General features: G+C 51.1%; 1 protein-coding gene across 8 annotated transcripts; it reads left to right on the top strand.

Moving 5' to 3' along the window:
* Positions 1-64: 64 nt before the first annotated feature.
* Positions 65-10,340, top strand: LOC1276634 (large proline-rich protein BAG6). 8 transcript variants are annotated; one of them, XM_061645382.1, is made up of 12 exons: positions 65-750; positions 1,232-1,444; positions 1,548-1,889; positions 1,969-2,877; positions 2,978-3,311; positions 3,943-4,095; positions 4,637-5,216; positions 6,832-7,004; positions 7,102-7,283; positions 7,362-7,934; positions 8,011-8,424; positions 8,544-10,340. In XM_061645382.1, the coding sequence occupies exons 2-12, from the start codon at positions 1,382-1,384 to the stop codon at positions 9,006-9,008; spliced, it is 4,188 nt and encodes a 1,395-aa protein (XP_061501366.1). In that variant the 5' UTR covers positions 65-750; positions 1,232-1,381; the 3' UTR covers positions 9,009-10,340. The 8 variants fall into 8 exon arrangements, with proteins under 8 accessions (XP_061501366.1, XP_061501361.1, XP_061501362.1 ...); XM_061645377.1 differs by having other exon boundaries at positions 2,975-3,497; XM_061645378.1 differs by having other exon boundaries at positions 68-750; positions 2,978-3,497.
* The last annotated feature ends 3,670 nt before the right edge of the window (positions 10,341-14,010 follow it).

Raw genomic sequence — 14,010 nt, 5'->3', positions numbered from 1 at the left:
CGACGTTCAAACCTGTCATCCCGAGATTGCGCACCCCTGGACACAGCGCTGCTGCTGCTGTCAATTGCGAAACAAGAAGAGCAAGAAGAGGGGCCCTCGTCTGTCAAGCAACGACGTACCGAAGAAAAACGCGAACCGAGACGGTGCGAATGTATTTCGGGGAATATTCTCGACGAGCTAATATTTGGTGAATTCGGTGTAATTCTGCGCGTCCCGCACACGGCTCCACCACAGTGCCGCGCGTCCCTGCACGCACAGTGTTTTTGTCCAGTGAAACGGTCCGGTACGCGCGACCACGTAGGCTACTGCGGGGAAAAACCTACACGTACGTTTTCATCGTCTACGTCGCCGGAAACAATTGCTCGCACCCAACACACTCACACGGGAGGGAGCGCCCACCGTGGAATGTGTGTGTTTTTGGTGTCGCCACCGCCGCCGCCGTTGCCGTCTTCGCCGTGATCGATATTGGTCGCTTGCATTGCACGGGCCAAGCAGTGCCGTAGTGCCGTGTGTGTGTCCCATATGCTAGCCAGGCTTGCCACTCTCTATCGCCCCGGATAGCCGTGTTTTCCTCGAGCAACTTTGCAGCGAACAGGTCGGAGCATAGGGAGGCAAGAGGAGGAGAGTGCCTGTACAGCTGCCGTAGGAGAGCAGAAGAAGAAGAAAAAAAAACAAGGTTGACGCATACAAAAGTGTTGGAAAGGTGCGCTGGTGTGTGCTGGTGGCGTTCAGGTGTCAAAAGCATAAGGGGTACGTAAATGTTGCACGGTGGACGGGCGGATGATTCTAAGCTTTTTAGATGAGCAATTTACGCCTGCTTCGGTCTGCACTCCGGTCGGAAATCAAAGGTCACGGCGGGGGGAAGGAAGCGCACACTCACGCACCCGCCATTGGACCCTTCCAATGCTTAGCATCGTCATAACACACCAGCAGCAGCAGCAGCAGCAGTGCGCATTTGACGTATTTACGACCCCAACCGGATCTCACCGTTGACCGTGTGTGACTGGGCGGATGGAGCAATTGTGCTGGAGCTTTTGCACTGGTGCGCGTCATCCAAATTTTTGTCCCGAAAAGGGAATCGAACAACAGTAGGCTCTGCCCTTCCTCCCGGGGGCGTTTTTGCTTCCGTTGGTGACAGAAAGGCGATGGGAAATTGCTCGAGAAAAAGCATCATTAGCTAACGGGTTGTCAACATTTCATCAGAACTTTCACTCTCTTCATTTCTCTGCAGGGTGCGAAGGAAACGCGACACTAAATACAGAGAGAGGGAGAGAGAGGGTGAGAAATCGTGTGATCGTCGCCATCTGTGCTCGACACAGCCAGGGCAGGAGTTTTAGAGAAAACGGTTCCATCAACGCCACACAGAAAAATAGCTATCAAAATGATAAATTTAAAGGTGAAAACCCTCGACTCACAGAATCATGACTTTACGGTCGACGAAGAGGTAAGGGGAATATGCGGGAAAACAGAGCGACAGTTGCTCCTCTCAACACTGGGTTCATACTAGCGTTTCGCTCCCCCCCCCCCCCCTTTTCATCGCCTTCTAGATCTCCGTGCGTCAGTTTAAGGAACAGATCGCGGACAAGATCAGCGTGTCGGTGGAGCTGCAGCGGCTCATCTACTGCGGGCGCGTACTGTCCGACGATGTGCCGCTGAAGAACTACGATCTAAACGGCAAGGTGGTGCATCTGGTGCAGCGCCCGCCACCGTCGGCCCGCGGCACCAGCCTGAGCACGTCGGAGTCGGGCGGCCGGGATGAGGGTGCGCGTGCTTCGCGCCGCTCGCGAAGCAGCGACAACGCCTCCCGCACCATCTTTCCCAGCCTGGACGAGCTGAACACAATGTACTTCGGTTCGATGACGTCGATTCCACTGAACATGACCTCGACGGTAAGTAATCCAGTGAGGAAAAAATAACCCCCCTACAGTTGTGAAAATATTCACTGTTCCCACCTTCCTCTTCCCGCAGAACGTTACCCAGATCCCGTCGGTCGGTTCGTCGTCGACGCTGTGCAACAATCGCATCACCGTCGCCCGCCACATGCTCGACTGTGCGGACAGCATACTGAGCTATCTGGAGAATCCGGCCCGCGGGCTGAACTACAGCGCGATGGACTACCTGTCGCAGCAGACGATGGAATCGACCGTGTTCGAGGTGGGCATCTCGGCCGTCGGTGACGTGGACATCCCGCACAACCAGGTGCAGAGCTTCGTGAACGCGTTCCAGGGCGCGGTCAGCGCGGCGCTGCGCCAGAACGGCATGTCGAACGTGACGGTCCAGCAGCCGGACGGGCTGAACGGCTCGGTGCAGGTGTTCGGCACCGTGCCCGACTTTGCCGTGCTGACGCCGCCGAACACGAGCGCCACGGCCACGCCCGCCCACGAAGGTTCGGGTACGAGCTCGTCCGGTGGCGGAGGCGGCGGTAGCAGCAGCAGTAGCATCAGCAGCATCAGCAGCGGCGGCGGCGGCAGTTCGAGCAGCAGCTCGTCCTCGTCCTCCAGCTCGTCGGAAACGAGCGCCGAGAGCCGGCGCCAGGCCCGGTCGGGGCTGAACGCGCAGACGACGAGCACGCAGACGCTCGGCGAGGTGGTGCAGCAGATGCGCTCGGTCCAGCGGCGCATGGAACCGTTCCTGCAGCAGTACTACGACATCCTGCAGGACGATCCCGCGTTCGACGAGTCGGACACGGTCGGGCGGGAGAACGCGCAGCGCGTGTTCGATCGCGTGTCGGAAGCGATGCACTACATCTCGCACGCCCAGCACGCGATCAGCGACCTGATGCTGGACCTGCAGATGACCACGCCGCGCCACCTCTGCTGCCGGCCGATACTGGTCGAGCAGAACGCGTACGTCAGCTCCGGGATGGCCGCAATGCCGGTTAGTGTGCAAAGAAAGCATTTCACCGTGTCACTGTTGTTTAATTATCCTCTTTTTTCTCTTTTGCTCTCGTTCCCACACACACACACACACACAGCAGAACATCAATCTGGCCAACTTGCTGCGCAATCACATCAACGTGAATAACAACAACAATAACAACAACAACCCGGAAGTGGGCAACAACAATATACACGCGCAGCTGATCAACCTGGGCATCACAGCGCAGCCGACCTTCTTCGCTGCGGCCGGCGGTGGAACGGCTCCCGGTGCGACGGCTGGAGCCACTGCGACGGCGAACAACACGATGCGCCCGCCGTCGTCGGCCCCATCCGGTGGCGGCACCACGGCCGCACCGTCGACGACCGCGCCCAACGGAGCGGCAGCGGCGGCGGCAAACAACACCACGGCTCAGCCGCGGCCACCGAACCTAGGTCAGTCCCAAAGTAGACCACCAATGGCAGCCGTTGGTGGTGGTGTTAGTGGTGTTGGTGGTGGTGGTGGCGGAGGTGTGCGAGGTAGCGACAACATGGTCACCTCCGTGTTCATCCCGCTGTACGATCTCAACAGCGTCCGGCGGCTAGAGCATGTTCTCCAGGCGCAACCAGTACCGGTCGCAGGTTAGAATTTCCCCCCTTGTTGGTTTTTGGGGCTTTACTCCCGGTTACTACCACTACTCGGTTGATTGGTGTGTGTGTGTTTTTTTGGGTTCAATTGGAGTGCGTTTTATTCCAGTGACACTAACCCTTGAGCGTATTATTGCAATTACTCCTTCAATTGTGTTACTAACCAATGCTTAAGCGCTGTACAGAAACGTTTTTAACGTTTAACGTCTCCTCATGTGCATAAAACATGCTCTTACTACTTTCCCCCGTTTTAACAACATCTTGGGTAGGACCTCGAATGGTGATAACAACCGCTTTAGGGTCCCCACGGCAAAAAACACTAACCCAAATGTGTGTCTCATCCTCTCTTTCACGTTCACCCCTAACCCACACAATGACACTCACCCACACCCACACACACCTCCCACATCAACGCTCTTGTGTGCTTGCTCCGTTCTAGGTTGGCGCGACAATCCGGTCATCATTATGCGGGAGCTGCTGCACCCAAGGGCACCACGGACGGCCTCTGCCGATGGTCGCCTGCAACCGCCATCTGCAACGGCAGGCAGCAACACCCGCAATCGACCGACGGCCACAGCTACTACTACTAACTGTATGTTGTCGTTTTTTTTCTGTTTGTTACGTTTTTGTTCTAACACCACGTGTTGCTGCGCGAAGTAGGCGAAGGTGTGTGGCGGTGGCGGGGGTCGTAATTATTTTGCAACTTTCTCCAAAACACAAACATACCAACCGCTGGGGGAAAAGGTGTTTTGAACACAGTACAAATTAAAAAACGCTTTTTATGTGGCATGCGGTTATCCCTCTCGCCCTCCGCAAGCCCATTTTCAACATTTATTTTCACCAAGGTGGTTGGATATTTTAACGCGAGATTGAGTGTGTATGTGTGAGGGTTAATATGTGTTAATTGAAGCTTATTGATTGGTCCCCACAATGCTTTACCGCCTGCCTTTGAATCCCTTTTTCGGGATATTCAGCCATGGACTTGGTGTGGTTTGCAATAGCAAAGGCATTTCCCGGAAATAGCTTTCTATTGAAGAGTTATGCGAAATAATTAAAACCCCTTCCACCGGCTTCCTTCTACTATTTTGCACTAATTTGGCGTTTGTTTTACCTTTCTCTGCGCCTCTTTACAGCGGGCACAAACAACAACAACAGTGCCGGTGGAGCGCCGAACAATGCTGCAGCCGGAACTCCGAACAACGCGACCCAGAACGCCCAGATCCAGATGGCGCGTCTCATACAGGCGGTCGTCAATGCTGCCCCCATTCACACCGACATACACGTGCAGATCAATACGGCCGGTGGTGGTGCCGGTGGTAACACTGGCAGCGGAACCGCTACGGCTCCGCCTCCCACAAACAACACTGGCAGTCGGGGTGGTAGTACGGCCGGTGCGACCGCCGCCGCCGCCGCCACCTCCACGACGGCACAAACCACAAATACGGGCAGCAGCGGCAGCACGGCCGGCGGCACAACCAACGCATCGACGGCCACCGGCGGCGGCAACGGTCGTGGTGGGCCGGGCGGTGGAGGTGAGAATGTGGTCCACGTGTATCCACGCTTCGCCACCGTGACGCTGCCGACGACGTCCACGCAGACGCGATCTACCTCCCGCCCGCACGTGCACAGCATTCCGCCGTCCCATCTGGGCGGTGCCGGACAAATTCGCAACCTGCGACCGATGGCGGCCAGCATACTGAACACTTTCGATCGGTAAGTTCGGCACCCTATCCCTAAAACCATATTGCTTATGCATGTACAGTAGGTGACCGCTAACTGAGAGGTAAACAAGCTCCAGTTAACGAACAATGTTCGCTAACTGGAGTGACGTTTCTATGGATTGATTGTTTTGATTGGCGTTGACTGGAATAAACATACCAAATTTTTTTTTCATTTATGTTGATATAAAGCATAGTAATTCGTGTAATAACATAAATTAATAGCAAACGTAGGCAGAAGACCCTAAATTTGTTTGAAAAATGCACATTTGCGACAAATTTCTCTTCATGAGATTCCGGATGTTTCATGTTTTGACGTTTAAGTGTTCGTTAACTGAAAATCAATCCAGTTAGCGAACCTCCAGTTAAAAAGCACTCCAGTTAAAACACATCCAGTTAGCGGTCACCTACTGTATAGGATTTTTCGGGGGTTCTCATAGTTGTGGGACACTTTCTTGTCTCTTTCTTAAGTGAGGTGAACTTCATTTGATGGGAATTGGACTCTATGGCACCCCTTTTGGGCAAACTCGTTGGAGATTCCTATTGGATTAATCCAAAATGCATGCTTTAGAATCCGATTCCCATCACGAAATGTTCAATTCCCACAAGACAGAATCAATAAAGTTTCCCACAACTATTAGTGCAAAATGTCATGAGCATCACATGATGATCACCACCGAAAACAATGAACATATGTGTTGTAGTTTGATGTTCATTGCTGATAATACTCAATGAAAGTGCGTCATGACGTGCGAGTCCTTGAGTCAAACGCGATACTCTGACTTTTTTCTGGCTGTGAACAGTGTTGTCAAATGCCATTGTTCCAGTGACCAACACTCATGACTGAAACGAAGTTCAAGTCAGCTCTCACACAACTGTGATCATCAGGAGCGTGACTCAAACAGACCAATCACATGCTTGGTGACATTTTTTCAACTAACTCTCCCTATGATAATCAAGACATTCTTGGGACATGCTTGGCTAGTGGTCCCAAGCAACGAAATGAGCAAGCCTTCTCGCTCTGTCCGCTTTTAATGAGAACCGCTCGCACGCACCGCATATCTCCCGTGACTATTGTGATGATCACCGAAAGAAAATGTCACGACGACCAAGTGACTGACCAAGAGTTGGTTGCACAAAATGTCACCAAGCATGTGATGGTCGCGCACCGACAGTTTGAGTCTCACCTCTTATCATCACAGTAGAGCTCGTGATGCTGAAATTATTTGTCATGACTCTGTCAGTGATATTATGCAGATCAAAGCACATTAAAAAAAAGTCACGACAATGTGACTGATAAAGCGTTGATTGTTCAAATGTCACCAATCATGTATTGGTCACATCAATCATTTTGAGTATCACCTCTGGTCATCACAATTGAGTACGTGACGCTGACATGAATTTTGTTTCAGTTTCAAATGTTTTTTATGACATTTACAGTGACAATTTGCAGCACTGCCCACAACTATGAAAAACCCCTGTAATGACAAACACATGTGCACGGAAGACAAAAAAATTCTTACAGTGACACATCATCGTGGCTGTAAAATGAAATGCAGAGCACAAAATTAACCCTTTTAATTTTCTGTCATTTTCTTCTTCGTATGCAGGTTTTTGCCGTGCAACAGTCACCACATTCGTGACAATACCGGATCGAACGGGGATCGTTCGAGCGAGGGTACACCGAACCGTACCGGTTCCGGCGAGACGACGGCAAACACACCGAACGCGGCGCCACCGTCCACCGAAGGAGGATCGGACACTGTTCCGATGCAGGATGATGGTACTAGCCCGTTTATTACGCTATTACCCAATGACCGCAAAGCCATAAATTTGATTTGTTTCACTCTATCTCTCTCTCTCCTTCACAACACAAACAGTCCGTACGGCAGCTGCAGCGACCCGGGTGAACATGTTCGGTACGCAACTGACGATGGGCGATCTGCAGAATCTTGTACCGAACCCGAACACGCTGAACCGCATACGGGAACCGCTCCGTTCGTACGTGAACCGAGCGCTGTTTACGCCCGATCGTGAGGTAGACGAGCAAACTGTGCGTGAGGTAAGCCAACCGTGCAACCAGTCCAGGCTTATGGTCCCCTTGCCGGATGATTTACACTTATGTTTCTCATATTTCCAGGCCGGTGAAAGAATCATCAACAACGTGATGCCCATGCTGGTGCCGGTGGTGGACATCGAAAGCCCCGAGTTCGATACGCGTGCTTCGCTGGCCAACCTGATGCGCAGCACGTTCCCGTCGTTCATCAATCTGGTGCGGGAGGACAGCTCGTCCCAGTTTGGGGTGCGGTTGATGCGCCTGCTGCTCACGTTCCTGCGCCGCTCGTTCATGATACTGATCCGTGGGGTGGGCCGGGAGCGGTCGCTGATGGCCGTCTCGACGCTGGTCGCGTTTGCGCTTCGCCTCCACAACGTGCCGGAACCGGAGCGGCTCGTGCGGCTGCTGATTAGGCCCACGCTGGAGAACAACTTTGCCGCCGCCGCCCGGCACGACATGTTTGACATTCAGCAGTTTCTAGTCATCCGACAGCCGGCGCCAGAATCGGCCGCAGCCACGGGAGCAGCAGCAACAGGAGCAGCAGCAGCAGCAGCAGCAGCACCAGGCACAGCAACCACAGCCGATGGTTCCGAAAGCCTTTCGTCGTCTAGCATGTCTTCCAGCACTGGCACCTCCAGTGGCCAGCGGGAAGCTAGTGTAAGTGTTTAAGCATATGAGGTGGGTTATAAAAATGTCGCTTTTAACTGACGAAATTGTGGTGTAAATGTTACAGCCCATGGATGTCGATGAGGCGGAAACCATGTCCACGCCGGAGCTGGTGTCGGATATTGCCGAAATATCCATCTCCATCGAACCGCCGGCCATGAGCGTCGATCCCGCCGACTCGGTGCCGACCAGCAGTTCGCCGGACGCTGGCCCAGCTGCGAGTAACGACGGCGAACTGTCTGTCACTGGTGACCGAACGGCACAACCGGCAGAAGCACCAGCACAGGAAGTGCCGATCGTGACGTGCTCGCTGACGGGAACGGATCTAGATTTCGCCAATCGGCCCGTACCGCCACCCCGACCGCCCGGCGACGATGAGGAGCTGCCGACCGTCGAGTACGATGCCGAATCCTGGCATCGCCATTTCCCGTCCAACTGGTTGCCGATCATTACGCGCGATCTGGGCAGACAGCGGCGACAGGTAAGGGTGTTTGTTTGTGTGTTTGTCTCTCTCTCTCTCTCTCTCTCTCTCTCTCTCTCTCTCTCTCTCTCTCTCTATCTCTTTCCACGACTTATTCTTCTTCTTTCCCTTCCCCACAGAGTCCTCAGGCTCCGTTTTCCGACGCATACATTTCGGGACTGTCTTCAAAGCGCCGAAAGCTGCTGTCCGAAACGAAGCCAGCGAGCGACGTCCATTCGCTCATATCGGACGGCGTACGGCGCGCGTTCCTGGGCACGGGAATCGCTCCTTCCAGTGCGGTGATCGGTGCGAGCACCACCGCCGCAGCAGCAACATCCTCGGGCGCATCCGGTGGCAGCGGTACCGTCGGTGCCAGCACTAGTGCTGCCGGTGGTACTACCGGTGGTGGTGGTGGTGGTGGGAGCAGCGCCGCACCCACCCGGTTCCGCACACTGGACGAGCTGGCCAACAACATTGCCAACGATGGCGCCCTGCAGATGTCGTACTGCGAAGCGATGAAGGCGAGCATACGCGACCGGCTGGCGAAGGACACCGACTACGATGCCATGCGGTTCCCCAACTGTTCCAAGTACTTTGAAAAGTAGTAATACACACACACACACACACCGACTGGAACACGTGTCGACGTAGAGCGAGGGAATGAATGGATGCCGGCTGGAAGTGATGGGACATCAACATGTTTTATTTGAATTTAATTTAGTTACGGCTTTTTCGACGCCCTGGTGGGGGAGCTTATTTGTTGTGCGCCAACGGCTGTTCACGCGAAGGGGATTTGCGCCACCGTTTGCGCGTCGTCCTTAGAAGTCCATAATTTAAAGAAAAGCATGCTTTGGACGAACGACGGTTGCTACTAAACGCGAAAAAAGGGCGTTTGTGTGACGCGGGCTGCTCCGTTACGAACGTAGTGTTGTGCACCACTACTCCTCCCGCACGCGCACTAATACGGAACTTATCTAGCTAACACAAAATGGATTCAGATTAGAAGAAGAAGAAAAAAAGAGACAGCGATTTGGGGTGGGATGTAATGTGTAGGATTTAAAAGACACAAGGGACACGAGAAGCGAACCGGACCCGGACCGCCGCGAACAGCTTTAAGCAAGATGTGGTGTGGTGGTGGGTGTAGCCAGTGGAAAACGCTCACCCGACCATTCGGCCGCAGTCGTCGCATCGTTCCATCGTTCGTTTTCATCATTGGGGAAAAAAACAATCTTTGTACAGTTTTGCGATAAGGGAAGGGATGGGATAAAGGAAAATAGAATTGATACCCGGAGAGAAGAAATCAGCCCACTCCAGCCCACCACCAACCAGAGTTAATTATGTGATTTTATGCCAACCCTCCCCCGCACACACACACACATTTAGGAATGTAAATTCGCAAAAGAGCCAGCAGAGCATTCAACGATTCCTTGCAAGAAACTGAGGTAGAGATGGGGACGGGGGATCGTTTTCAATCTTCTAATACAACTGGCCTTTTCCCCCAGCGGGGAAACGCATTCTTCGTTCCTTGCATTACACAGCAAACAACAACAACAGCTTCTTTTTGTCTCCTTTTCAATTTTTGTTTGTTTGTTCCCTTTCGTTTTGTCCGCTGTGGTTTCAGCTTGCCGTTTCCTGAGTTTCTTTTGTTCGTTTGTTTGTGTTTAGTGTTTTGTACTTGTTCTCCCTCCTCTCCCCCCCCCCCCCCCCCCCCTGACCGCGTGTGCAATGTGTAGGGTGTGTTTACTTTTTTCTTCTTTCTGCTAGGGTTCCGTGCAGCAAACGGAAGTTACGGTGTGAAACGGTTTGGGACGGGAAAGAATTGGAATTGGACAACAACACAAAAAAAAAACAGAAGAAACATACACTTTATAACCTACTCAAAATCTAATAGGAAGTTATAACAAATAAATAAAGCCTAGAGGAAAAGATAGCGCAAACTGATAGCGACTGGCGACGGGGGAGAATCATCAATGATGACAGTTTTGCTGTATGTGTGCGGAAATGATGCCAAAACACACCTGCCACCTGGGTGCGTTTAATGGAAGTCGATGTTGAAGAGGATGAATTTCCAGGGCGCTTCGCCCTCATCGAAGTGTGCTGTGCAGTCTCAATCAGGCTTTCAATTGGAGATGGATTCTGGAATCTTAGGATGTAGGTAGCGGAACTTGGGGCAAGTGTGCCACCTTAAGCATTTCAAGTTATAACTCATTAAAACATGTTTTTCAAGAGCCGATTTAAATCTCATAACCATTTTACATCTATTTCCTCACTTATAAATGAGCTTCACTTGAAAAAAGTGCAAACAAAACAGTTTTTGAAGCGTTTTAAAAAGGGTCCAAAAAGACGTTCTTTTTTGGGCTATGGGGCAAGAGTGCCACTCGTATGGGGCAAGACGGCCACCTGGTTAAAATAACCGTATTTCTTAGATAATAGGAAATAATTACGTTTGTACCACTAGTGTATGTATTCCTACATGTATTTAGTCACCAATGAACCCTTTTTGACCACCAACTGTACCACAATATGGTTTGTTACTGTTCTGTTTTTCTGGCGTGGAATCCGCTCACAATAGCGCACCATTCCGCAGCACGCTACAACAATGTTTACATTTTTGACAGCTCGCGCCTATGAAAGATGGTGGCACACTTGCCCCAAACAGAGATGGCAGACTTGCCCCAAAAGTTGTAACTTTTTTGAAATTGAATTTTTCAGTGACAAAAAAAAAGTTTTTTTCAACTAACCCCACAAAAAATTTCACGTTTTCCCAGCTATACGGTGGTGTAAATATATTCTCGGTTGATTGTTCGCATGATTTTTGAGAGCTTATTTGGTTGGATTAAAAAATTATAATATTCTGCTCTATTTTGAAACTCAATATAAATAAGTTCAAAACAATGGGAAATATCGATTGGTCTATATGAAATTAGGCTCAGAATACTTAGTCATTGGAAAGCAACCAACTGTATACACAATTGATCATTAAACCAAAGTTTTTAAGGGAAAATGCTTGGTGGCACTCTTGCCCCGTATGGCACACTTGCCCCAAATTCCGCTAAGTGACCAAATAATTTGATTTATTTTTATCATTTGTTGTGTATTACAGTTGGCGACAGAGACATAGATAGTGAAGGAGTGGAGACCCTGAGAGATGATCAAACGGCTGCAACGAACTATACAGTGGAGCATGATCATCGAAATATGGAAAACCAACCTCCAAAACTAAAACAACTTACAAGCATTCACGGTCACGGCAAAAGCAAGAAGCCGCACCAAACGAGACGGAGAAGATTTGAAGATAATGGCGAACTTTGCGGACGAGATACAACAGAAAAAGGAATGTTTTGAGATCATTGTTTCCGTAAGGTCTCTGGATGTTTTGCATGATTTTAACCCATTTCAACGCCCTCCCCCTCCCATCGTATCGAAATCCCTAACCAAGAAAAGCAAATGGCAACTAACTTGCACCCCAATCCCCGTGCGCACACGCACGGCACAGAAATACTGATGCGAAGGCGTCAGCCTGTCTATTTTCGATCGATCGTCGTTTTCGAGCAGCACAAACGCCGATGAAAACAAACGCAAATCATTAAAAGTGTGTGCATGAGGGGGGGATGGGCCTGCACGAGCCACTTGAACGATCAACCCCGCTGCCCCCGGTACCAAACAACCGAATCGAAATGCCAGCAAAAGCGGAAGGAGCGGACGAGCTGGACGATGACGTAATTCATTCCAACACACACACACACACACTGGGAAGGAGACACGGGTGGACATGGCCGATTGCCGGGGTGGATCTTGGACAGTGGGGGAGCAGCTGGGTGCTGGGTGGAAAGCAATGGTCAATGGTTTTCCATTCATGCTTTCCGCGCGGAGGGCGGCTTATCAACCGGGCTCGATCATGTGATCGCCATGCCCGAAGCCCCCCCGCCCCATCCCAACCGTCCCTAGGAGTGTGTGTGTTTGTTCAGCCATTTTTCGCGTTTCACTTTGCGTGGAATGTGTGGAATGTTAATTTCTCAACAAAACCATCGGTCTTCGGGTCGGGTTGGGCCTTTTCCTCCGCTGCACGCAAGTCGGGCCGTCGATTCCCGGTAAAATGTAGAATGACAGAACTTGAACTTTGATTTAGGCATTTGCCGCATGCGGGTGTGTGCGAGTGTGCACTGACTGACGTGATCGGTGCTGGCCTCTCCGACTGGCACGTCAAGAGGGTTCGGTTTTTGCGCGCCTTGAAATTGTGGAATGCTTGACTTGAAATGGGGCGAAAAATAATGCTCTCAATCATCCGGGGGAGAAAACCCCCCGGCAGTCCTCCACCCCTCCTCACCTGAACACGATTAATTAGCCTAATCGTCGTGTGATTCACTCCTTCGGCACCTTTTTCTCCTGCTAATAATCCGGTTTCGTGTTCCGACACCGGTACACCACCGTGGAGGGGGTGGAGGACGGACCACTTATTAATACCAAGGTGTCATCGGGCCGCGCCGTGGGGACACATTTTTCACCAAAAGGAAAGGGAGCTGGAAAGGGGCAGCAGCAGCAGCAGCATTATTTTTAGCCCATTTAATCACAAACTCTTCCACCGAACTCTTCCGGTGTGGGATGTCGCGGAGTGGCGGCCACTAAAATTAAACACCGATCGATGGATGCGGCATTGGGGGGGGGGGGGGGGGAGAACACATGGGGAGCGCACCGGGATTAAATTTGGAAACTGGTGGTGACAAAAAATGCGAAGAATGACAAACATTTTGGACACAGCTAGCCAACCGGCAATACCTTTGCTTCGGTTGTGGTGGTTATGGCGCCATGGTCGCGCACTTTTGCTGCTTGTTATGACAGGTTTACGAGCTTATTTTGCCTGAAGAACATACACACACACCGATCCACAGAGTCTTTGGGGTGTATTTTTTTGAATATTTGGGATCTTGTTGTGGAACCACAGTACGCGTGTAGTATGTCCAATGTTGTACCTGTGTTCCACCATGTTGAATAAGTATAGAAGAAGACATCGACAGTAGTTTGAGCGGTCACAACAACACCGGAATGTAGTGGCTTTAGTCCTTTCCTGCGGGAAGATACCATCTGATCTTCAGACCTGTGTCATAACCCATTTCATCTGTCACTAGATAATGTTCATGTCCTACAGCCAATGTTCATAATTGGCCACTCGTGTTAAACCGCCACTAGATTCTTCGTTAACTTCCTTGGAAGTACCTCAGTGTACTTACTATGGACTGCTGGAACATCATTTAAATGTGTCCGATGTAGTTGCAAGTACCTCAAAGTATCTTACAATGGCACTAGATGATGTTCCAAAGACGTCAGAAGTACCTCAGAGTACTTTCTATGGCACTGGATGATGTTTCAAGGTGATTTGAAGTACCTCAAAGCAAGGTGTTATAAATGACAAGGTGAAGTTGTTCAGAGCAAAATGACATTTCTCGACTTGACATTTCTCTTCCAGGGGCTCCGGTATAAAAATCGGGGAGGGCTGGTGCGGAGTAATGAAATTTGTATGCAGAGAGTGACAGATGTCCCCCACAATGTCGCCCAGCAAAAGCGATAAAAATCAACCTTCTAAATACATTATCCTTGCCTCAAAGTCAC

Source organism: Anopheles gambiae, chromosome 2, assembly GCF_943734735.2.
Source record: "Anopheles gambiae chromosome 2, idAnoGambNW_F1_1, whole genome shotgun sequence".
NCBI classification, from domain to species: Eukaryota; Metazoa; Arthropoda; class Insecta; order Diptera; family Culicidae; genus Anopheles; species Anopheles gambiae.
Note: the sequence above shows the minus strand (reverse complement) of the source record. Positions and strands in the feature narration are given on the sequence as shown.